The 23,972-nt window shown below is 26.8% G+C and overlaps 1 protein-coding gene across 1 annotated transcript; it reads right to left on the bottom strand.

Moving 5' to 3' along the window:
• Positions 1 to 4,302: 4,302 nt before the first annotated feature.
• LOC142331084 (endocuticle structural glycoprotein SgAbd-5-like) lies at positions 4,303 to 23,530 on the bottom strand. Its single transcript, XM_075376750.1, has 3 exons — positions 23,375 to 23,530; positions 20,772 to 20,911; positions 4,303 to 4,704 (listed from the first exon to the last, which is right to left on the bottom strand). Exons 1-3 carry the CDS (start codon positions 23,381 to 23,383, stop codon positions 4,506 to 4,508), a joined length of 348 nt encoding a protein of 115 aa, XP_075232865.1. The 5' UTR covers positions 23,384 to 23,530; the 3' UTR covers positions 4,303 to 4,505.
• Between the last annotated feature and the right edge of the window lie 442 nt (positions 23,531 to 23,972).

The following is a 23,972-nucleotide window of genomic DNA, read 5'->3' as shown; positions in this document are numbered from 1 at the left end:
AAATACAATTTTTTTTTTGACTGATGAATTAATTCACCGCAGAAGATTATAAGAATGTTCGTACGTAGAAATATGAATATAGAAATTTTTAGCGTATGAAAAATGGCATGCCTGACTGGGACTCGAATACAGGGCCTCCAGATGAAAGGCCGAGACAAAAGTTTTCATTAATAATCATATATATTTAATCTTTTATTTAATACTCATTATTTATTTATTTATTATTAGCATCCCCATCACTGCTTCACCCGCATTATATGGTTAGTTACGTTTCCCGTCTCGGTCAGGTATATTAGATATTTAGCCGGTCATGGCTCGTTTCGCTCCCCGTTTAGCCAGAGGGCTCTCCCATTAGACTTCACTATGTTCATTTTACTCATGCTTATGAGAATAATAATCTACATAAATAAAAGTCAATCTGCATTTTGTGTGTGCCCTAATAACTCAAAAACTACTTAACCGATTTCGCTGAATATTCTGTGTTTTTAAATGTTCAATCTATCTCTTTTAAATGGACTTAACATATGGAACTAATAACATGTAAACACCCCGGGAAAAATAATAATAAAAAACTGTGAAATTTTCAGCGAAATGGTTAAGTAGTTTTTGAAGTTATTAGGGCACACATAAAATGAAGATTGTCTTTTATTTATATAGATTTCATTAATTATCCATGGGCCACACCACGGCATTGAGGTATGGTTTGGTGCCATAAAGGACAAAAATGAAAGAAACCTCAAAAGAGCCACCGGTTAGCCCGACCTGCCATGCCGGTAGGTGGGGAGGGCTAATTAGAGTAACGGATACTCCCCTGGGTGGCGTAATACCATCAAGTCAGTCTGGCCCAGGGGAGTAGAGGAGAAAAAAAAGAGAAAAAAAAGAAGATTTCATTAATTATTTATTTTTCAATAATTATTCCTTTTTTTAATGACATACACTTAAGCTTGATTATAAATTCGGTTTTTAATTGCTAAAATTAATTAATTGATTTAGTTAATCTTAATTAATTAGTGAAAACTAATTAATTTAGTGGCTCTTTGATTGCCCAATCTTTTGAACCATCTGACAAAACTTAGACCTGGGTTCAGATATGAAAAATCTATTAAAGCAGAACGAAGGTGTAAAACGTCTGTTGCGGTCCTCTCCTACAGTGGAATGAAGAATACGATTTAGTGATTTTTGTCTGATTTATGTGTCTTATTTTGTATTTATTGTGATTTATGTATTTATGTATGATTTTTGTTATTTTATATAATAAATTATCATTTATTATATAAAATAATAATTGTTATTAACTATAATTGTTGATGCGACTGTAAATAAAAGCATTAAAAAAAAAATTAGTGAAACATATTTTTTTAATAACATTTTTTAACTGATGCTTGCCATAATTAAAACATAATCTGTTATTAATTCAAAAGATAATTAAGGAGAGGAGAGAAAAGTTTTATAAAACGTCGGACGAGATTTATTTCTCGCTATATACATAAGTATACTACGATATAAGGGAAAGTATGCTATTTTGCATGAGGGGTTTTTGTAGATGTTGATAATTCTTCATCTCCTTCTTACCAAAAATATACACTTTTACTATTGCAAAATTGAGAAAAAAATTCGTATATAAGTATATTGGCCTGCTTTTTTCTTGATATTTCCAGATTGTATGGACCGGATTTGGATGAAATTTGGTACGATGTGACTCTTATACATGGGAAATTATGCTACTTCATTTTGATCACAATTTTATGGTTCTGTATCTCACAATTTTATTGATTGTGTAAGTAGATCTTTTCACATAATTTAATATTTCTTAAATTTATTGCTAATGACAGGCTAATTTTTTTGTTGCTTTTTTATCAGTTATTTTTTTTTATTGATATCTGTAGGCTGGATGAACCAATTTTTATGAAAGTTTGTATGACTTCTGAATATAAATCATTGATATCACTCGATTTTGGCTATAATTGGCCAAAGAATGGGGGAGATCCCAACCCTTGTCACAATTAATCCCTATCTAAAAATTTTACTCAGAGTAAAATAATTTTCTACATAGGAAGTTTATATAGTTTTATTTCGTGTACTGTCTCAACAGATTCAAAGTTAAAAGAATGAAGGGAAAAAATTGTTTTACTTTTTTACTTCATTGTACGAAGTAAAGGAAGTATTGTGATCATGAAAAATTTGGGTTTTCAAATTTCAACGAAAATATCCATTTTGACTAGTTTCGACATGATGTCTGTACGTATCTCGCATAACTCAAAACTGATTACTTATAGGATGTTGGAATTTTGGATTTAGGACTGTTGTAACATCTAGTTGGACACCTCTCCTTTTGATTGCAATCGACTTTATCAAAAGCGTCCAAAACAAGCCCAAAATCCAAAACAATTGGATTTTGGACAACTGCAGTAATAAGCCCTCACTGAGAGGTTTTCAACGATATATCAGAAGAGATACTTATTTTCATTGGTTCTAGAATTATAGCCAAATAAAATTTTAATTAATGAAATATTTGGATCTTACAAGGGAATGAATGGCACATCGGTTCGAATCCGATTTCATCTCCTTTTTTTTAACATTTTTTCCTATTTAAATACATTGATTTATTAATAATTAACCTCTGTAAAAAAATTTGAAAAATAATAATTCAGTAATAACAATAAAAAAAAATCAAGAGTTATTTATGAAATAAAATTTTATGTACTTTTCATGTAAAAAAAAAAAAAAAAAATGTATATACGTAATTTAATAGACGTACAAGGAAGTTATGTGGTGTCCACATCAGATTTTTCATGTACCGTAAAAATATAATTATAAAATTATTCAAATATGTAAAAAATGTAGGAGATTTTATGCTGAAATCAATTGAATTAGATGCGGTGGGGTAAATCTATACTTAGGAATAATTAAATATCTAGATAACGGTTAATCATAAAAAGTTTTTGAAACAGGTAACCCAAACAGCTAGATCTTAATCACACAAAAAATTAGTAGTATCATTAAAAAAATAAGTATTCCTTTAGCGGAGTTATAATAATCGATTAAAATATTTTTTTGCAAAAAAAATCAGCGAGTATAAAAGAAAAATTATGTTATAAAATTAATCCTAAAAAACAGTATGCCGAGGACGAAGCCCTAGTATAGTATAGTTTTCCCAGCATCGCCGGGAAAGTTGCGCAACTCTGGCCGGCTTCTTAAATATATTGATCCCATAATTATTACCATTAAAGGCAAAGTACAAGGAAATATTGTAATCGCGAAAAATTTCGTTTTTCAGATTTCAGTGGAAATATCCATTAATTTCTAGATTATGGTACTGCTGATAAGTTAAATAAATAATATTAACAATTAATGTAATCCACCTATAAGCACATTGACATAAACTCAAGATCTTTCGTCTTACCATCGGCAAGTCAGTTTTAATCCGACTTAATTTCCTTTTTTCTCTTTTTTTTATGGAAATTATACCTGATTTTTTTTATGGAAACCATATCAACCATTTTGCTCATCCCTGATTTCATTTTGACTAGTTTCGGCGTGACGTCTGTGCGTATGTACGTATTACGTATTTTCGTATGTATCTCGCATAATTCAAAAACGATTAGCCGTAGAATGTTGAAATTTTGGATTTAGGACTGTTGTAACATCTAGAAGTGCATCTCCCCTTTTGACTGCAGTCGACTGGACCAATAGTTTCTAAAAAATGTCAAAATCCCAAAAAAAAGGGTCAAATCCAAAATGGATTGTATGTGGTACTTATTTTCACTGGTTCCACATTTTTAGCCAAATGAAATTTTTATTAACGAAATATTTAAATCCTACATAGAGAAGGCACATCGGTTTCAAATCTGACTTAATTTCCTTTTTTTTTAAACTGTGTTTTTTTTTAAATTTAAATACATCGATTTACTAATATTTATTAACCTCTAATTGTAAAAAAAAATACAATAAATTCAATAACAATAAAAAAAAAAATATGAAAAATAATCAGAAGTTAATAGTGAAACAAAATTTTACGTACTTCTAAAAATGTGTAATTCAATAGGCGTACAAGGAAATCATGTGGTGTTCACTCAGATTTTTATTCTTTAGGATGACTGTACCACTTTTTAAGAATGAACTTTGCTTCATTTTAAATGGTCTACATCTCTTTTCTATAGCTTTTATTTGACAACAGATAGCAAATATTTTAAAACTGAAAAGGAAAACCAATTATTATTAAACCAATTACTTTAATTAACCATACTTAAGTTGTTTTTCAAAGTCAGAGGAAGAGGTTTTAAAGTAAAATAAATAAAAAAATTATTTTCTTTAAAGTACATACAAAATATATTTACGTTTCTTTTTTTATTATTTTTTTATATTTTAATACAAGACATGTATACGTAACAAAAAATATAATTGTTAATAATTTAGCATTATATATATTTTGCGGTTTAAGGTGGTAATCACATCAAATAATGTGTCATGGATAATAATGATAATTGTTTTTAAATTGAAAATTACTATCGTGATGAGGTAAATTTTGGGTTAAATCCATTTTCGTCAGCTGTATATTCTACTTTGTACAGTTTACCGTCTGCTCCTCTATAAGAATATGAACCCTGCGCTACAATTGCTGGTTCAGCAGGAGCATTACCTTCACCTGGTACAGCTTTCAATGTACCAACTTCATCTTTTTTTATTCCTAAGTCTGTTTCAAAACTGTAACAAAAAATAAATAAAAAATAGAAATAAATAAAAGTATAGTAAAATTAATAAAAGTATTTTTTACATTTAATTATTAAAAAAAATAATATGTTTTTTAACAAGAATTGATCAAATTTATTAAAAAGAAAAATTATACTTATAAAAAATTGAAGTTTCTTCCCGAATCAAATCTTTTTAGGTAGATTTCATAAGAAAGCTACCTATTGTAATGGTACCATGGTTCGACTCCCTGAAAATTTCGACATATCTTTGCATTTTACATCCCCCAGACACTAAAACCACCGTCAGTTCAAAAATTTATAAATATATATATATATATATTTCACTTTCTTGTGGACACAATAACTGCAGTAATTTTGCGCCAATCACTTTCAAATTCATATATAAAATATAACGACCCAAAATCTCGATCGAGTTCGTTAATGAGCAAAATCGGACCATGGGGATAGAAATGGGAGGGTTTTTCCGAAAAAAGAACAATAAATCGGTATAACTTTCTTATTAAATAAAATATTAATTCGTTTAAAGTTCATACTGTTTATCGGATAAGGGCCTAAAACTTACGTAAATTACGTAAAGTTTTTTGATAACCCCATTAGCTCACGGGGTGGAAAAAATGGGATTTCGAAGATAAAAAAATCATATTTTTCTTAATAGGCACAGTATCGAATCGGTGTAAAGTGGTCTTTAGTCCTCTAAACATTACCTAAAACTTTTGTCTAAAACAATTTTTGATATGACCAACCCTTACGGCAAGGGATGACCAAAATTTTGCTAGAATTTTAAGAAGATGGGGCTTGCCATATTCGAAAAACGTGAAATTTTTTTTTTCGGATTAAGTAAATTGGTTGCGTGTTTAAAAAAACACGAATAATAAACACTTAATACGTAAATAACTTCAATTTACTTAATACTTGAAGTTTTTCTTAACTTTAAGGTGGAAATCTTTTTTATCCCCTACTTAGCACCGGTGAAATCTCCATTCGCCTTTCAGCGTGCGAAATGAGATTTTTGAATTATACGATTTGTACTTATATTTTTAAAGTTATATAACTAATTATAGTTATATTTATGTGTGTGTATGCGTGCGCGTGTGTGTGTATTTAATAAAATAACATTTTAAAAACATAGAAATTCAATTTTTTCAAAAAACATAATCTACATTATATTGGTTTACATCTCATAAAACTTGAGCAGAATAAATATGAGGTTTAGATTTTTTTTAAATTTCTATTAAATTTTAATATTACAAAAACAGCAACAAACTAGTACAGTTTTAAACTTTTTTAGTAAACTTAATTTTTATTATTGAACAATTCTCTTTTAGGCAAAACATTTTTTATCTTAAAATATGTTTTGTAGTTTTTCTCTGGTAATCGTTCGTTATGGATGTAATATTATTTTATTCATAAATTTTTATTTAATTTATATATAATTTTCAAAGCAATTATATCATTTAAACCCGAAGATCTGTCCTTCTTAGAAGAATTACGAATTTTCCATTCTTCGTATCACAAATCCCTACAAGAACTATAAATCTGCTAAACTGACAATGAGTACTATTTAAAAAAAAAAATTAAAGATAATCGTAACTCTTACGTAATTATATATATATATATAATATATAAACGTTTTGTTATAATATATATATATATATATATATATATATTATATATACATTTTTCTGCCGTATTATAATGTAGAGAGAAGTAATGTTCGCTTGTATCTCGACTCAGAGTTCAGGAAACATTTTGGGTAAGGTTTTGGGTTAAGTCACACTTAATGATGATTAAGTGTGACTTGATTTTTGAGCGTTTTAAGCCATTGCCGCCCCAGAAGATCAATTAGGTTTCGAGTTTTTGTAATTTTCCTCTTTTAAGAATTCTTCTTAAAATTTTATAATAAGAAAGATGTATTCTCTCTTATAATAGTAATCCACTTCCCCAGCTGGGGAGGCTCATTACAGTCGCAAGGAGACTCCCCTAGGCTAAGTAATACTTGGTTGTTGAGCCGACCCAGAAGCAGAAGAACAAATATACACAAAAAAAAAAAAAAGATAGAATACTGTCACTTTCAGGGTATTACCATTTAAAATATTTGACTTATAACCTCTGGGCCGCCCCTCAAGAAGGGGTTGAAATTCTATTTCTCGTTAAAAGGTAAAGTAGTTGACCAATACCTTACCCTGAAAGTTACAGTATTCTATCTAGAACGGTTTTAAAGTTGTTGAGGGTTGTTTTGACTTTGTATTTAAAAATATGTATTTTCTATAAATTTTTGTTACTGAAGTATTTTCGATTATTAATAACGGTAAAAGTGTGTATATATTATTAAGTTTGAATAGTTAGGATTAAAGATTTTCTTTCTAGATTCATATTTCAGCCAAACAAATATAAATCATGCATCCTTACTTTCAAAGAATTCTAATTTTCATCATTTTCTTTTTCTCGTGGTCAAATAAAATTATTAACGAGTCTTTCATAACCTGTATTATTAATAAGTTCTAAGTAAAACACCCAAGGTAAGAGATGTATAGATATCTATATATAGCCATATCTATATCTATATCTATATAGATATATAGATATGTAAGAGATATATAAATAATTATTCATTATTTTTTCTGAACGTAATGATGTTTAAAGGCACTCGCTGATTACATATTAATTGTACTTAAATTCTTGTTTTTATTTTTATGATGATGTATTATCTTAGTATATGGAATTTTATTTTTGTTACAGAATTGTCAGACAATTTTTCGCTTTGCATAATCACTTATGTAATTCTCTAATTACGAAAGTAATTACTTTTTTTTGTTTCGTTTTGTAATAAACTGTTTTGTTGTTCTTTATTTAATTATTTAAAATTATTTTTTTTATTTATTTTTCCTTGTTTACCCTAAATTCATTAAATATTTTTGTAACAGCTTTTTTTTATATAGCAGGTCGAAGTCATACGTAATTTTGTGAAATAATAAAAGACAATAACTTCCCAGATGCATAATTTATTTATTTATGAAAGTGAATTCATATGTTTTACTACTTTATACGATTTCGGTAAAGATAAGCAATTTTTAATTATCAGTTTTTTTTTTTAATTATAAAAACTTTTATTTTCGTTTGATAAGCTGAATTTAAAAAATATGTATAATTATTAAAAATAAATACCATTATCATTACTTGGATGAAGTGATATTTTTAAATTAGGATTTAATTTAATATTTCATACAAATTTTCGGTTTTTATTAATTCATGTAAACTCCAGATATAAAATACACCTTTATAGATTCGAGGCCTATGGACTACGCTTTCATTTCTCATTCAATAACTGTAGCTTTAATTTGCTACAATTGTGAATAAAAAAGGCAGATATTGGTTATTAATTTGAATCCAACAACTGAATACAGAGAGGTCGGTATCGAGGAATGTTTTTGCATCGGTTAGCACAAACGACAGGAATTTTTTCTACAAAATTGTACAAGTAATAATAATTGATCAGTGTAAAAGAATTATTTTATCAAATATCTGCCAATTCTAGTTGTAATAATGAATAATCTTAATTTTTGTATTTATTTTATTATTTAGTTTATCAAAACGAATATAACTTTTTTCTAAATAAGATTATTCTTCATGAAAAAATAATAGGAAAATGGAAAATCCGTATACCGTGTTTATTTATTTATTTTTTTGCTTTTTATTCATTACAGACGCTTCTGGAAATGGAACTTTGTAACGTATGAAAAATGCTAGGCCTGACCGGGATTTGAACCCGCGGATGAAAAGCCGAGATGCTACCAAATTGTTTTGAATCTTTCAAATAGGTGTGTGAAGCAAATTTAAATTAAAAATGAATCAAATGAAGATACTTTTTCTTTAATTTTCTTTTTAGGGAAATATTTCTGCTATAAATGACACTGAAAGATTAATTAAAAAAAAAACAATTTATTGAGAAAAAAATACCGTCCCCAATTTTTCCCACTCTTAAAATGAATTTTCTTGTTTTTAGATATTGAATTTAGCAAATAAGGTAAATGTGATTTTACCATTAGATTAATTTTACGGTAAAAAATCATAAAAGATAAATCCTATTAAAAAATTTCAATCCTGACTGCCATTTGAATACAAATTCTCCTAATAAATGCCTAAAATGTTATATCACTTCGCCACTGAAGTCAGCTTAAAAATGTACTTATGAAGCTAATTTATTAAACTTAAATTCAATAACAAAGATTTTTTTTTTTTAGAAATATAAAATTATTTTGTTCAAATTGAAAATAATTAAATAATGAATATAGATATTTTCTAATATCGGTGATAGTAAAAGTAAATTCGAATAGAATTTCATAATTTTGTTGCATAAAAACATGTTTGATTAAGCTTATATTAAATTACATTATTTTTTTTTTATATTTGTTTTTATTTGAAAACAAATCAATTACAAACACTCTCTTAATTATTTATAATCGCGCACGAATTCTCAAGTTTTTTTTTCTTATCTTGACCTTAACCTTATAACAGGTCAAAGGGCTAAAGATGAAGGATTTTTTATATATATTTACATATATCTGTATATATGTATATTATATATATATGTATGTATAAAACTTTGACTTAGGGTCAGAGTTTACATGTCGCAATTTACCCCTCCATTTCAATTATACATGAAATTAAAAGGTTAAACAAATTAAATGAAGATGTAATTTCCTATTAAGGATCATAATAATTTTTTTTTAATTTTAGCCTTTTGTTGGTTAATTGATTAGCATTGATGTTTATTTTTAAGATCCGTGTAATTTACATACATTAACTGCATTCATTTCGTATGTGAAATATTTATTTTTAACACCAATATCACCTTTTTGAAATTTTACATAATTCAAATACTACTTTTATACTATGATTCTGAAGCGTCCTTTCATTTTTAGCGCAAAAAGTAAAATTGCAGTAAAACAAACGGTATGTAGTAATGTCTACCAACGTTTATTTTTCAGGCTTTTAACATTACATTATGTTCCAAAAACAATATCATTCATATATATGGCCCCGCGAGTTTGCTTGATATAGCTAAGTCTATCAAAAACATTTTGCGAGACTCTTTCGCACAAATCAGCTTCAATTCCACTAATAACGCTTCGAATATTTGCTTTTAAGTCACCAACTGTTAGTGATTTATTATTATAAACTTGTGTCTTAACATAACCCAGAGAAAAAAGTCTAAGGGAATCAAATTACACAATTTTGGTGGCCAATTGACAATATCATTTCGTGAAATTATCGGACCACAAAACTTTTGACGTAACAACTAATAACCACCCAGCACACACATGCCACCCAGCTGTTTTAGCAGCTGGGTGGCATGTGGTAGAATACTGATGAAACCATATCTCATACAAATCTAAATTTTTCAAATTTACAAACAAAGAATTAAGAATCATATATTGATAGCGTTCACCATTTACTGTAACAACAGAAAATTTTGAGAAAAGTTCCCACTGATACCACCAGGCTATAATTCAGACTAAATAGGGATTTTTTTACGATGTAATGGTTTCTGTTGAATCATTCGTGTATTGGAATCATCAAAAATACGGCAATTTTGCTTATTTACAAAGCCATCAAGCCAAAAATTGTGCCTCATCTGAAAAAAATGATTTTTTTAAAGAATTTGGTTCCACTTCGAGAAAATCTAGAATCCAATCAGCAAACCGTCTAAGTAAATTCTTGTAACGATATGAAATTGATAAATTTCGATTTTAATAATACTTACATTTACAGCACAATATTTTTTTGACTCCTTGAATTTCTTTTGTGAATTGTTTTAATATCAAGTAGGGGAAACTTTTTTCGAATTTTTTATCCAAACGGTGAATTATGATATTGTTTGGCCGAATATGTTCATCATAAATATCGCGAAGTGCACGATAAGTAATTGTAACAGATTTCATATTTCGATAATAATTTTTTATGATTTGTAAACATTGTTAAGGCGTGTAGCGTTCCATAATAATTTTTCATAAACTACTGGAAAAAATGCTTGAAAAATTAAAAAAGAAAAAAATCAATTTCACCACCATAATCTGTCAATTTTTGCGCTCAATTTGAAAGACCCCTTATTTTATATTATAATGATTTACGTAAGTATTAAGGATAACCAACAATCCAATTACGTACATATTTTGTTCAAAATTTTTTTTTTTTTTTTTACAAAGAATACTTATACTTACATTAATAATCAGGAATCTAATATCTCAAGTTACTAACAACCAATTTTAACTACTACACTAACAAATGGGCAGGTTTTTAATTATGAAAAAACGGGGAAGATACCCCGTTATTTATTTTTTGTTATTGGGTTGTGGAGGTTTTTTTTTTTAAATTAGTTGAATGATCGATTTTCTTTAAATAATTAAAAAACATTTTTGAAATGGTTTTTTTTTAATAATGTATTGTGTCACTTCAGATACCTGAAGATTAATTAAAACTATTTCTAGGATTTTTTTATATCCAGAATAATTTGAAAGGAAGGGGAAATAATATGAAAATTTTCTTCATTCTTTAAAACTTTATTTTTTTCCATGTAATATAATGTTATTAAGGATAAAATAAGCTTAAACAATGAAGAAATTTTGGTTTATTCTTTATTAACCCGTTAATATCCTTTTTATTAAAATATGAAAAGTAAAAAGAAAATAATAAACATTAGAAATAATAAGTAATAATACAACATATTTATAAGAAAATTGTTTAATGTTGATCACTCTAATTCTGGTGGTTCTTTTTATTTAGAAAGAAATTTGGCACGATCAGAGTGCAATATTTTTACCACACCAAAGTGTTTTGACAGCATGGGAGAAAATTTATATATCCTTATAACTGATCCAATCTTATTAAAACGTGTAATACCTTAAAGAAAAAAAAATATTGTATTTAAGAGAGGTGGTCTGACGTGTAGAGGTTGTCAGGGAGCTTGAAGATATAGGTTCGAGTCTGGATCTGCAGGCTAACTGAAAAGTTAGAGATGAATGGGGCATTTTTGAAAGATTTTTAAGGTTTATGTCGCTCGAAAGGAATGCAAAGGGTGTTTAGTGTAGAGTAGTAACCTAAGTGGTTAAGGACCCGTTTGAGTGCTTTCGCCAGAGTAGGCGTATTCAACAATTATGCCGGTTGTTGTTTGGTATGTTCGTGGGTTGATTTATAGGTAATTTTGGGTGCTTTGGTATGGTTATTCAAAATTGTGATGTAGTAAACAATTTTTGAGGGTATGAGATTAATATTTTGTAAATTTTTATTGTCTATCAGTTTTTTGATTCGATTTAGGTGATTTAAAAAAATATTTTTTGGTAGTTGAAGGGTTTCAACACCGATCGAAATGTCTTTCGAGGCATTTGCATTGGTGCCATCCTGATAGAGGCCGTACTGATGACTGAAATATGCAATCAGGTATTGAGAGTCTAGAAGATGACCTCCGATAAAGTCATCAGGTCTAGGAACGGAGGGAGTGATGTGGCGACCTAGGTCGTCACAAGATGTCTTCCCTTAAGGAGTCAGGATGGATGTATTTAAATGATATAGAACCCCTCTACTTCTAAGTTCATTTGTTCCATAAGCCCCTTCGCTTAAAAGAAATAGTGTTAATAAAATATTCAAAATATTAATTTTCAAAAGCTGTTCTGATAATTTGGAGATCAATAAATATTAATGACATTAGAAATTTTCAAATCCCATTTTCCCTTGATATTTTAACTTTCCTTCCTTAAATTAACAAATAACATGATACTCAAACCGTTCGAACGTTGTTATGAATAACAGCGACAAATTTTATAATGTTTACATCCAAATAAACCATACTGAAATTATATATTTATTTTTTGCTTTCATAAAAAACAAACCAAAATTAACTAGCCAACCTCCGTAGCTGTTGATACACTCTCTTTCATAACAGGTAAAAAAAATAACTAAAATGTATTATCCTAATTCAACTGGGAGCTGTTCGTAAATTATGTATGCGAAAAGTTTGGATTTCAGATTGCTCCTCCTCTCATGCTAGATTCCTTGAGAAGTCTCTCTCATAATCTCTTATGAAATATTTAGTTTAAACATATAATTTAAAAAATCCCTTTCGACTCGCCGGAAGACGGAGGTAGATTTCACCGGTGATAAGTAGGGAATAAAAAAGATTTTCACCTTAAAGTTAAGAAAAACTTCAAATTTACTCAGTACGACAACGGTTGCATGTTTAGCATACAAGCCCCATCTTCTTACATTTCCAGCAATATTTTGGTAATCCCTTGCCGTACGGGTTGGTCATATCAAAACTTGTTTCAGAAAAAAGTTTCATGCAATTTTAGAGGACTAACAACCACCTTAAACCGATTCGATACTGTGCCTATTAAGGGAGGTATGATTTTTTTTTTCTTTGAAATCTCATTTTTTCAACCCTCTGGGCCAATGGCTGATGATATCAAAAAATTTTCCTTATATAAGTTTTAGTCCTTTATTCAAAGAATGGTAGGAACTTTAAACGAATTCGATAATTTACTTAATAAGAAAGTTATAACGATATTTTTTTTCGAAAAAGCCTTCCCATTTCCACCCCCATGGTCCGATTTTGACCGTTAACAAACTCGACCAAGATTTTGGTACGAGTTATTTTTAAGGAACAATTTGAAAGTGATTGGCGCAAAATTACGGTAGTTATCGTGTCCACAAAAAAGTGAAATATATATATATAAATGTAAATATAAACTTCTGAACTGTTTGTGGTTTTGGGGTCTGGGGGATGTGACACGCGAAGACATGTGGAAGTTTTCCGGAAGTCTAATCATGGTACCCATTACAATAGGTAGCATTTTTATGAAATCTACCTAAAAGAAAAAAAAACAGAAATATTTACTCCCCAAAAAAAAAATATTTTAAGATTTTCTACTCTTTACCGTTTACAATAATTCACCAATAATTTATTATCTATTATTAAATATAAGATAATTTATAAATTAATCTTTTCCAATAATTCTTAAACAATAATTGAAAATGTGGAAAATTTACGTTTTGTTTATTCATTTATCATTCCTATTTATTAAAATAGGAAAATGTAAAGTAGAAAAAGAAGTGTCACTAAATACATATTTTTTTTTTTTAATATAAAACATAATTGTTTACCTTCGATAGTCATAAGTAAAAACCTTCTTTTGTTTACCTCAAACAAAAAACTATTAGTTTATTGTTTAATGTCTTTTTTTATAATTTTTAACAAATCACTATGAAAAAGAATCAGGCTTAAAAATATGATATATATATATATATATATATATATATATATATATTTATTATTATTATTATTTTATTATTATGCTTTTACGGCCAACATGGGACCACTTAAGTCAATTTTATTGGATCTTTTCTGAGAAAAGCGTGTTATTTTACTCTTCCGAGCTGCCCAGTATTTCTTCATCCGTTCAGATCTTGCTTTCTTTTCTTCATCCGTAAACACCCTCTTCGTTGTACTTTGTCGTTTGTCGGTCTTTTGTTTAAATCTAATGCTTTTGTCTTTTAGCTTTGTAATTTTTACAGTTTTATTCTGTAGGTCAGTCAGGGAAATTCTTAATTCTTTCATATCTTCTCTAATTTCTTTGATCCATCCTACTTCTAGCTTTTGGAACCAGAGGTTTTCAATGATATTTCTTGACAGTCTTGTTTCCGGTGTCCTTATGAGATGACCAAAGAAAGAGATTCTTTTTTTCCGCATAGTATCAGTAACAGGCTCTATTTTTCGATGCACCACCTCATTTGGCACAATCCACCATTGGCCTTCTTTTTGGTGTTTTTTATTGATACACGTTCTGACAATTCTCCTCTCTATTTTCAGAATTTTTTCCAATTCGGTATTTTTGAGTGATTTTGAAAAGGGTCTCGCTTCCGTAGGTGACTTCTGGCTGTACTACATTTTTATAATGTTTAAGTTAATGTAAATAAAGTTATAATGTAATATATATATATATATATATATATATATATATATTTTTTATTAAAATGTCCCTAATTGTTCTTTTCAGACTTTTGAATCAAAATTCAAATAATCTACAAGACTTTTTATTTCATTTTTTTAGCTCTGGTAGCTAAAAAAGATTTTAAAAAATTCAGTGTTTTTTATACATCCCTGGTACAGTATTCACTTTTTATATATAAAAAACGAATTAAAATAATTGATTTTTAAAGTATTTTTTGCTATTTATACATTTTAAATACTTTTTTAATTAGAATTTTTCGATGAATTCGATTATTTACAAATCATTCTGATTCAATTAAGTAGATTTCATAAGAAAGCTTATCTATTGTAATGGGTACCATGATTCGACTTGCGGAAAATTATGACATATCTTCACGTTTTACATCCCCCAGACCCCCAAAACCACCGTCAGTTTAAAAGTTTATATATACATTTATATATATATTTCACTTTCTTATGGACACGACAACTGTTGTAATTTTGCACTAGTCACTTTCAAATTGATACATAAAATATAACGATCCAATATCAAGGTGGAGTTTGTTAATGAACAAAATCAAACCATGGGGTGGAAATGGGGGGTCTTTTTCGAAAAAAATCGCTCTTTCTTTTAAAGTAAAATATCGAATTCGTTTAAAGTTCCTACTATTCTTTGGATAAGGGCCTGAAACTTATCTAAGTTTTTTGATATCACCAACCATTAGCCAAGGGGGTGAAATAAACGGGGTTTCGAGGAAAAAATCATACTCCCCTTAATAGGCACAGTATCGAATCGGTTTAAGGTGGTCGTTAATCCTCTAAACATTACCTAAAATTTTGTCTGAAACAATTTTTGACATGACAACCCGTACGGTAAACCATTTTTCATGCAACCATTATCGTATTAAGTAAATTTAAAGTTTTTCTTAATTTTAAGGGGAAAATATTTTTTATCCCTTACGTAACATCGATGAAATCTACCTCCGCCTTCCTTAAATTAAAAAAAAAAAAATTTTTTATTTAATAAATAAAGTTTCTGTAAATTATATATCTTTGTAAATAAAATATAATTATAATAATTTAATTGAGAATAAACGTTTTCTACAAATTTATCTACAAAAGTCTTATGTAAGGATGTTTTTGATGATTCCTGCACTTAAAATAAAGTAAAATTTTGTTAATTCAACACTACTTCCATGTGTAAATAATTAACTGACAGTTCAGTGCTATAACTGATAATTATATTGTGCAAAATAAAAATATTAACGATTTATCCCTCACATCATTAAAATGTTAAAGTAATTTTGAAAACACTATTTATTTAATATAATTTGACAGCATTTTTTTTTTTTGTTAATAATAATTTAATCAGGATTAGTTTCCTTTAAATTTCACTTAACATAATATCAAATTATAATTATTTATTTCAGTGACTATTAAGAATCCTCAGTTTGTATGACGTAATATCATAATATAATTTATAAAATTATTTTAATATTTTTTTCTTCTACAAATTTTGAATAATAACAGCAGTCGCGTCGTCGAAATAACCACAAAATTTATTACAGTAACTATACTAGTTATAAAATAGCTTTTTTTATCAACCATTTATTTTTATTTTTTATTACGACACTTATTAACTTTGAATTAGTAAAAAATGTAAAATTATTTTATTAAAACCATTAATAATATCTTAGGGTAATTTTAATGAAAAATTAATGAGTTGAACATTAACATATTTCCTTTATTATTTATATAGAAAAATCTAATCAAAACAACACAATGAATTCGATATTCTTTATAATTTTTCTTTCATTAAGAGATCAATAGAAGAAATAAAATTCTTATAAATACAACGTATAAGCTCATACGTGTGTGGTCATCAATTATAACGCTGCTACAAATTCTCTGTTATTAGAGAGAAGTAAAATAAAAAGCCTTGAGAGCATTATTAAGTAAATTGTACTCGACAAAGAGTTATTAGGTAGGATCTATAATTAGTTACCTTTCCTCATAGAAGCATAGTATATCAATTAAAATCTCGTCTATCTTCTGAGTAAATATATGTAATGCTTATTTAATATTACTGGCTAAACTTACGCGAGAAACTTGAAACATGCGATAGTAAATTTAAACATTAAAATAATGATATGAATATTACAAATTTTTATTTCCCTAATTTTTAAAATATTTTTCCTATGTATGAGAAACATTTTCTTTTCCCAATAAAAAAAAAAACTGAAATTAATAAATATAAAAGGAAAGATTATAAGAAAAGATTGGAAGCTTTTGAAATGTGGTGCTATAGGAGAATGTTAAAAATCAGATGGGTGGATAAAGTGACAAATGAAGAGGTATTGCGACAAATAGATGAAGAAAGAAGCATTTGGAAAAATATAGTTAAAAGAAAAGACAGACTTATAGGCCACATACTAAGGCATCCTGTAATAGTCGCTTTAATATTAGAAGGACAGGTAGAAGGAAAAAATTGTGTACGCAGGCCACGTTTGGAATATGTAAAACAAATTGTTAGGGATGTAGGATGTAGAGGGTATACTGAAATGAAACGACTAGCACTAGATAGGTAATCTTGGAGAGCTGCATCAAACCAGTCAAATGACTGAAGACAAAAAAAAAGGAAAGAATAAACGTTTTGTGGTTGCTATATTTCTGTATTTTTTTTCATTACGTGCACGTTGTAATCCGTTAATCTATCGAATAATAAAGCAACTCCTCCCCCTAACTTAATGAGATGAGGATGACATGTAAAAATGTGATACAGACTTAGGCCGACAATTCCTATGGTTATTTGAACCCCAACCACCAAATTACATCAGTATTCACTATCTAGTATTCAAATCCGTATAAAAGTAACTTTTTTTTCATGTTACCGTTAAAATATTGCTTCAGAAAATGAGATCAATGATTCGTAGCGTGTGTAAAAATGCCATGCCCAACTGAGATTCGAACCCGGGATCTCCGGATGAAAGGCCGAGACGCTACCATTTGCGCTATGGAGGCCGGCGTATTAAAGTAACTAATTTTTAATAGGATTTGAACTTCAGAAATTTCGGCTTCGAAAATCAGTCGTTAAACGTCTGATTTGCGACGACAAGTTAACTACTAGATCAGCCCCGGTGGGCAATGTGAAGTAACATAAGAAGTAATATGGTAGTTTTTACATAAAATAATTTTTTTAAAACTACAAAATAAAAAAAAAAAATTCGGAGCTATTAATTAGTCTTTCTCTCTTTAAATAAACAAGAAATCCGTCAAAAACGTTTACTTTGTTAAAAAATTTAAGATTTTTTTAATATTTTATTGATGAATACTTTTATAAAATCAAGGATAAATGGATTAAAAAACCCTTTTTCGCAAAAAATAGCCTTTTGAAATATTAGTACTGTGTACTGACTACCATCTTTTCAGTTGACTTTGGTATTACAAGATTATATTTTTAAAAGACTCTTTAATTTAACCGATCGTTCAACTTATACTGGATAATAACATTAATCTTCAATATAAGATAATATGGCAATTGGAAACTTTCATGATATAATTTTTATATTATATATATATATATACACGTATATTAATTAATGATATTCATGCTTATATACCATCTGAAAAAACAAATTTGATTAAATCTTAACTTGTAATTAATTCATCTGATATTAAAAAAAAAAATAAATCCGCTCCCAATAATTCGAGCATTTAAAAACAATAAATATTTTAACCAATTTAATTTATCAAATAGGAACCGGTTGTCATCCAGTTTGAGTTGCTTATATGAAATATGATCTTTGTAACGTATAAAAAATACCGGATTTAAATAGTGTTCAAACGCTGAACCTTCCGGATGAAAGGTATTAACAAGAGATATTATCACCTACAACTGTTTCTACACTTATCTCAAACAACTCTTATTTTTGAAAAAGATAAATATTATATTAATCAAATAAATATTATTTTCAAACGAATTGTGATTTTTTTTGCTTGTTATCTTGTAGTTGTATCATATAAAATTAGTATATATTTTTTGTACTACGATATACATCATCAGAAACGATTAGGTGTTCTATTCTAAAATTAACCAAATTAAATATTTCGTGATTTAGCTTGAAGGATCAAGGAAAATATTAATTTTCCTATGATGTAAAAGATATTATTTCATATTATCAGATTTGTACGAACCAATTGAATAAAAAAGAGTAATTACAAATCAAAAACTGATACGTTTAAAAAAATTAATAAATTTTTATATAAAGCCAGCGGGTTGATCTAGACCAACCCGCTAACGGTAAAGATTTTTTATAAAGTTTTTAAAGGTTTTTAATACCTGATTTTCGAAGTAGAAGGTTCTGAGATTCAAATCCTAGTAAAAGGAAGTTATTTTTTACTGATTTTACACGGATTTGAATACTAGGCAATGGATACTGGTATACTTTAGGGTTCATTGAAATATATCTTAGGAATGGTTAAATGAACCATCCACATCTCGTTTGGCCATAGGGTTGCTCATTGTTCGCAAATTAAAGAGAATTGTAACGTACACATTAGGAGTAGAAAAAATAAAATGAAATTATGAAAATGAGGATGCCATTAATATGAATGATAATTTTCAGTCTTAAAATCAAAAATACTACGTGCAAAGTAGAAAAAAAAAATTAAAATTTTTTCGTAATAAAATAAAATAAAGTATAAGCACTCATTTTAGTAAAGGAATATTTCAAGGTAAGCGTCGTACAAAGTTTAATAATAATAATAAAAATAATAATTTCGTTAAATTATTGTTTAATTTTTAATTATATTTGTCCTTTTTTTTTAATAAAATTAACGTTTTACATTTACTTTGTTTTTTTTAATTTTTGTTATTTAAAAGGTAGAAATACATTTACAATATTATGTAATTAATTAAATGTTCTAATATGAATAAATTTAGTGAGAATATATGAATTCTATAATGTTGCATAATTATTTAATTAAAAGCTTGTTGTGGCTACATAAATTCCAACCTAGTAGAAAAATTCAAAAAATATCGGAAGGCCCTTCACACTGGTTATTAATTATATAATCAAATAAGAGTGTTTATTATTTTTATATAGTTTTAGGAACCTGTCTGATAATAGAAATTATGAATATTCCTGTTAATTTTCATACTAAAAAAATATATAGAAAAATATAAATTAAAAAAAAAGAAAACAATTTTTACCATGATTTTGTCACATGATTCACATTTATGATTCACATTTATCGGAAATTTAGTTGTACAACGTAAGTTTGTACAACTAAATTTCCGATTTAAAATTCCAACCTTTCAAAAATTGATTCATTACCAACATCATTAACTGTTAAATATTATTGATGAGAATAAATTAATTTTGAACTACATTTATAAAACATTATTTTAAAAGCTAACGATTATTAATGCTAATATTTTTCCCGCTTATTGATGAATTATGAGAGTAACGTTAAACGTTTAGAATAAAATATTTTTATTAAAAAAATATATATATTTATAGGCTTTTAGAATGTTTTGAAGTTTACAATTATACTGATCGATTAATATGAATAAAACAAATTAAAACTCAAAAATGCAGGATTATCAATAAATAAAAAATTCAACATATAATATATATATATATATATATATATATATATATATATATATATATATAAAAAAATAAAGACTAAAACCCCATTATCTTTGTTTACGTAATATTTGGAACCATCAACAATCCCAAATATTATTCATTTTTAATTAATTTATATTTTTAATAATTTTATAAATCCGTATAAATAAATATAACTAATCAGCTCATAGTTTTTAAGTTGCGATTTAAAGCCTAAATCCACTAAAGATCAATAACTATAAAAAATTGTTCAGTTCCTTTCCCCTCTAATAATTAAAAATAATAGGCTACTGATTACCTTATTAGCCAAATTATATAAAATTTATAAAAATTAATAAACCGTATATACATGTATAAATGTTTTAAGTAACTATAAAAAAAGTAAAAGTAACAATTAGTTTGATTCATTGATAAGAAAAACAATTTATATTTAAGTTTTTATACCCGTATTTGTAGCCTCCATCAGGACTGACTTCGTTATACTCAGATACCACTTGTGAACGTGCATAGTCACCAGCCGGTGCCTGAGGGGCTGCCTCAATAACAACTACTGAGACTCCAAGGATTAACGCAGCAAATATTACCTGTCAAAATAAAAATTAACTATTGTTAAATAGAAATAAATTATTTATTTACAAAGATTATAATTAAGCGTATAAAGATTATTATATTTAATTGTTTATACTATACGTTCATAAACAATTATTTCATACTGAAAGATGTATATTAATCTGTTACTTTACACTATGTATATCTCAGTAAATCAAGCGGCATTAATCATAACTGCTTTTTCTGAGAATAATATGTTATTTTAAAACCATTCCATGTAGTAGAGTGAGAATGTGAATAGTATTTGGTTTGGCATGTCGATATATAACAGTATATTTAGCTCAATGGAGAAGACAATAGAAAACCACTTCACTCCTCGCATTTCGTAGTAAGCCTGATAGTGAATTTTGATACTCTTTAAAATTGGTGCTTTGTTTTCTTAAGTAGTCGATGACAAGTCAAATTTACACATTTACATATTCCTAATGTGTTAAATATTTTATTACTCTTTACAAAAACAGCATAATTAGCATTTTTTATGCTTATGTATATAAATATTTGTATTTTATCTAAACTTATAATTTCAGTACTACAATTTTAGATCTTTCCAACGGACTGAAAGTCCAGTTACATTTTACCAATTAATCTTTCCATTTTTAGATCGAGTTAGACAGTATCATATCAGTTCAAAACGTATATAGATAATAGTATAAATTATCTCATTTTTCTCAATAATAAATTACCTCTTTATTAATTGAAATTTTAATAATAAAAAATCGAATTAAACGTCACTATTAGGTGCTAAATATCGAACCATATCTGCAAATCTTTAATAAAAAAAAGATTTTAGTTCCTGTAGCGTTTATTTTTAAATGTATATAAAATTTGTTTTCTCTTATAAATTATTAAAAATAAATTGGAATACAGAAAAATTTTTACAAAAAATTTAATTATATTTTATGGTGTACGATAAATTTCATAGTAAAATTCCTTTTACATATATATTGTTGTCTATAAAAAATTCAATTTATTGATGCATTTTAACAACTTAAAGAATAATTTATAAAAATACATTTTTTTTTGCAAAATTTAATTTATTTAAAAATATTTTTTTCCAACTTCCCATTTTGATTACATTCATTTAAAAAATAAAAGGATAATAGTAATAAAAGTAACGTTTTGTCTTAATAACATTAATTATAAATGCTATCAAATTAGTTTTCCCCTAATAGACCAATTTGATCATCAGAAATAAATTGTAGTACAAGAAAACACACAAAAACTTTTTACAAAAATGTTTACTTAAAATCTAAACTTAGATGGTGATTTCGTTTGTTAAACAATTATCATTAATCGATATTTAAGAAAAAGCTAACGTTTGTTTAGTTAACAAATATTGTTAATTTTTTAATAATATGTATTTTTATTATCTCATTATTAATTTTTTATTTGATTTAAATTTATTTTTAAATATTTTATTTTTTTATCAATACCTATAAAAATTATTTAACAAATGAAATTGTTATCTAGATTTTGAGATTTAGTTTTTTTTTTCGAGCATTTTCTTGTTACAATATTATATTTATAATATTTATTATATACTATTTATATATAAATATATTATATTTCAGTAAGCATTTAGAGCAGCTGTTGAATTTTTGTTAATAAATAATAAAACTTAACTATTTTTTTAAATATATATATATATATATATATATATTTATAAAAATAAAAATAATAAAAAAAATTGATTTTCCTGGACTTATCAATTTATAATTTTATTTTATTGAGTATGTGTCATGTAGTCCAACAAACTTATTTAAAAAAGTTGAATAACTTAAAACATATTTAAGAATTTGAAAAAAAACTTGAATTATATGGAATCCTTATATATATACATATATAGTAAACTGTAGGGTTGGTTTTTTTTCTAAATAAAATTATTTATAAATAAAATATGACTTAATAATTCATATATTAAAATTAACGACCTTCATGGTGAATAATAGAGAAAGATCTTTTTGCTCGATTTAATTTATAACTGGTTGATTTTATTCTCCAACCCAAAACATGCATAACAATTTTTTATTTATTGAAAATTTTATATAATATACCTAAAAGCTTCCTGTAATGAATTAATTATAAGAGACTCTTTAAAAATATTTATTCCCTTATATGTTTTACTTAAAAGAAATTTCATTTTATTACACCTATAATAAGGGATAATTCTTTCATCCCTGTAGGTAATTTTTTTTTAGAATTATTTAAAACTATTTATTTAGCTTTTAAAATAAAATTAGAAAAAAATAGAAGATATAATTTCAATACAAAATTAAATAATACTGCTGTGACACCTTTTCTAAAAAAAAAAAAAAAAAAAAAAAAAAAATACAACCTGAATATTTACTGTTTTCCATTCAGCCCTTTTTATTAAAATAAAATTTCAAAAAAATTATTTTTATTTAATCTTTAAAAGATTAAGGTGTGTTTATACTTACAGAGTACATCTTGATTTGAATAAAAGTGTGAGTGCAGAGAAGCGAGGGAAAGCAATGTACTAATCACTTAGTAATACGGTAATTCACTTGTTTACTTGACTGCAATATTATTATTTAGCTGCGTGTCTGAAACCTAGTAACTGACTGAGTGAAACATCGGAAGGTTATGCCTTTTTATACAAAAAACTAAATGTTCACAACCTAACGGTTATACATGATTATAATACTAATAATAATTATTATTTTTATTTTTATTATTATTATTCCTCACTATGCTATGCTAATGAATTATATACAATATATACTATATTTATTACCGAGTTAAACTTACAATAATAAAAAAATACAATTCAACAATTTCCTATATTAATTATGCAATTTTAATAGACGTTATCTTCCACCATCGGTTTGGTACAGTACGTTGTGTGTTGTGAAATACACTAAATGTTGCAGTATATCATCATACATAAAATACAATTTGCATAAATAACATTGTAATACATACAACATTAATGCGGTTATGCATATTTACAAAAACTTTTTTTATGTGTACGTGTGTGCCTGTTTATATTATATTTATAAATACATTTCAACGTTA

Source organism: Lycorma delicatula, chromosome 10 (genome assembly GCF_047948215.1).
Source record: "Lycorma delicatula isolate Av1 chromosome 10, ASM4794821v1, whole genome shotgun sequence".
Classification (NCBI taxonomy): domain Eukaryota; kingdom Metazoa; phylum Arthropoda; class Insecta; order Hemiptera; family Fulgoridae; genus Lycorma; species Lycorma delicatula.
This window is presented reverse-complemented; position numbering and strand designations above follow the sequence as displayed.

Bases quoted from the DNA above. Each gene is read 5' to 3' on its own strand.
- LOC142331084 (XM_075376750.1), bottom strand. The intron at 4,705-20,771 runs GTATAAAAACTT...TTTTTGTTACAG, and splicing joins GATGGAGGCTACAAATACGG to TTTTGAAACAGACTTAGGAA.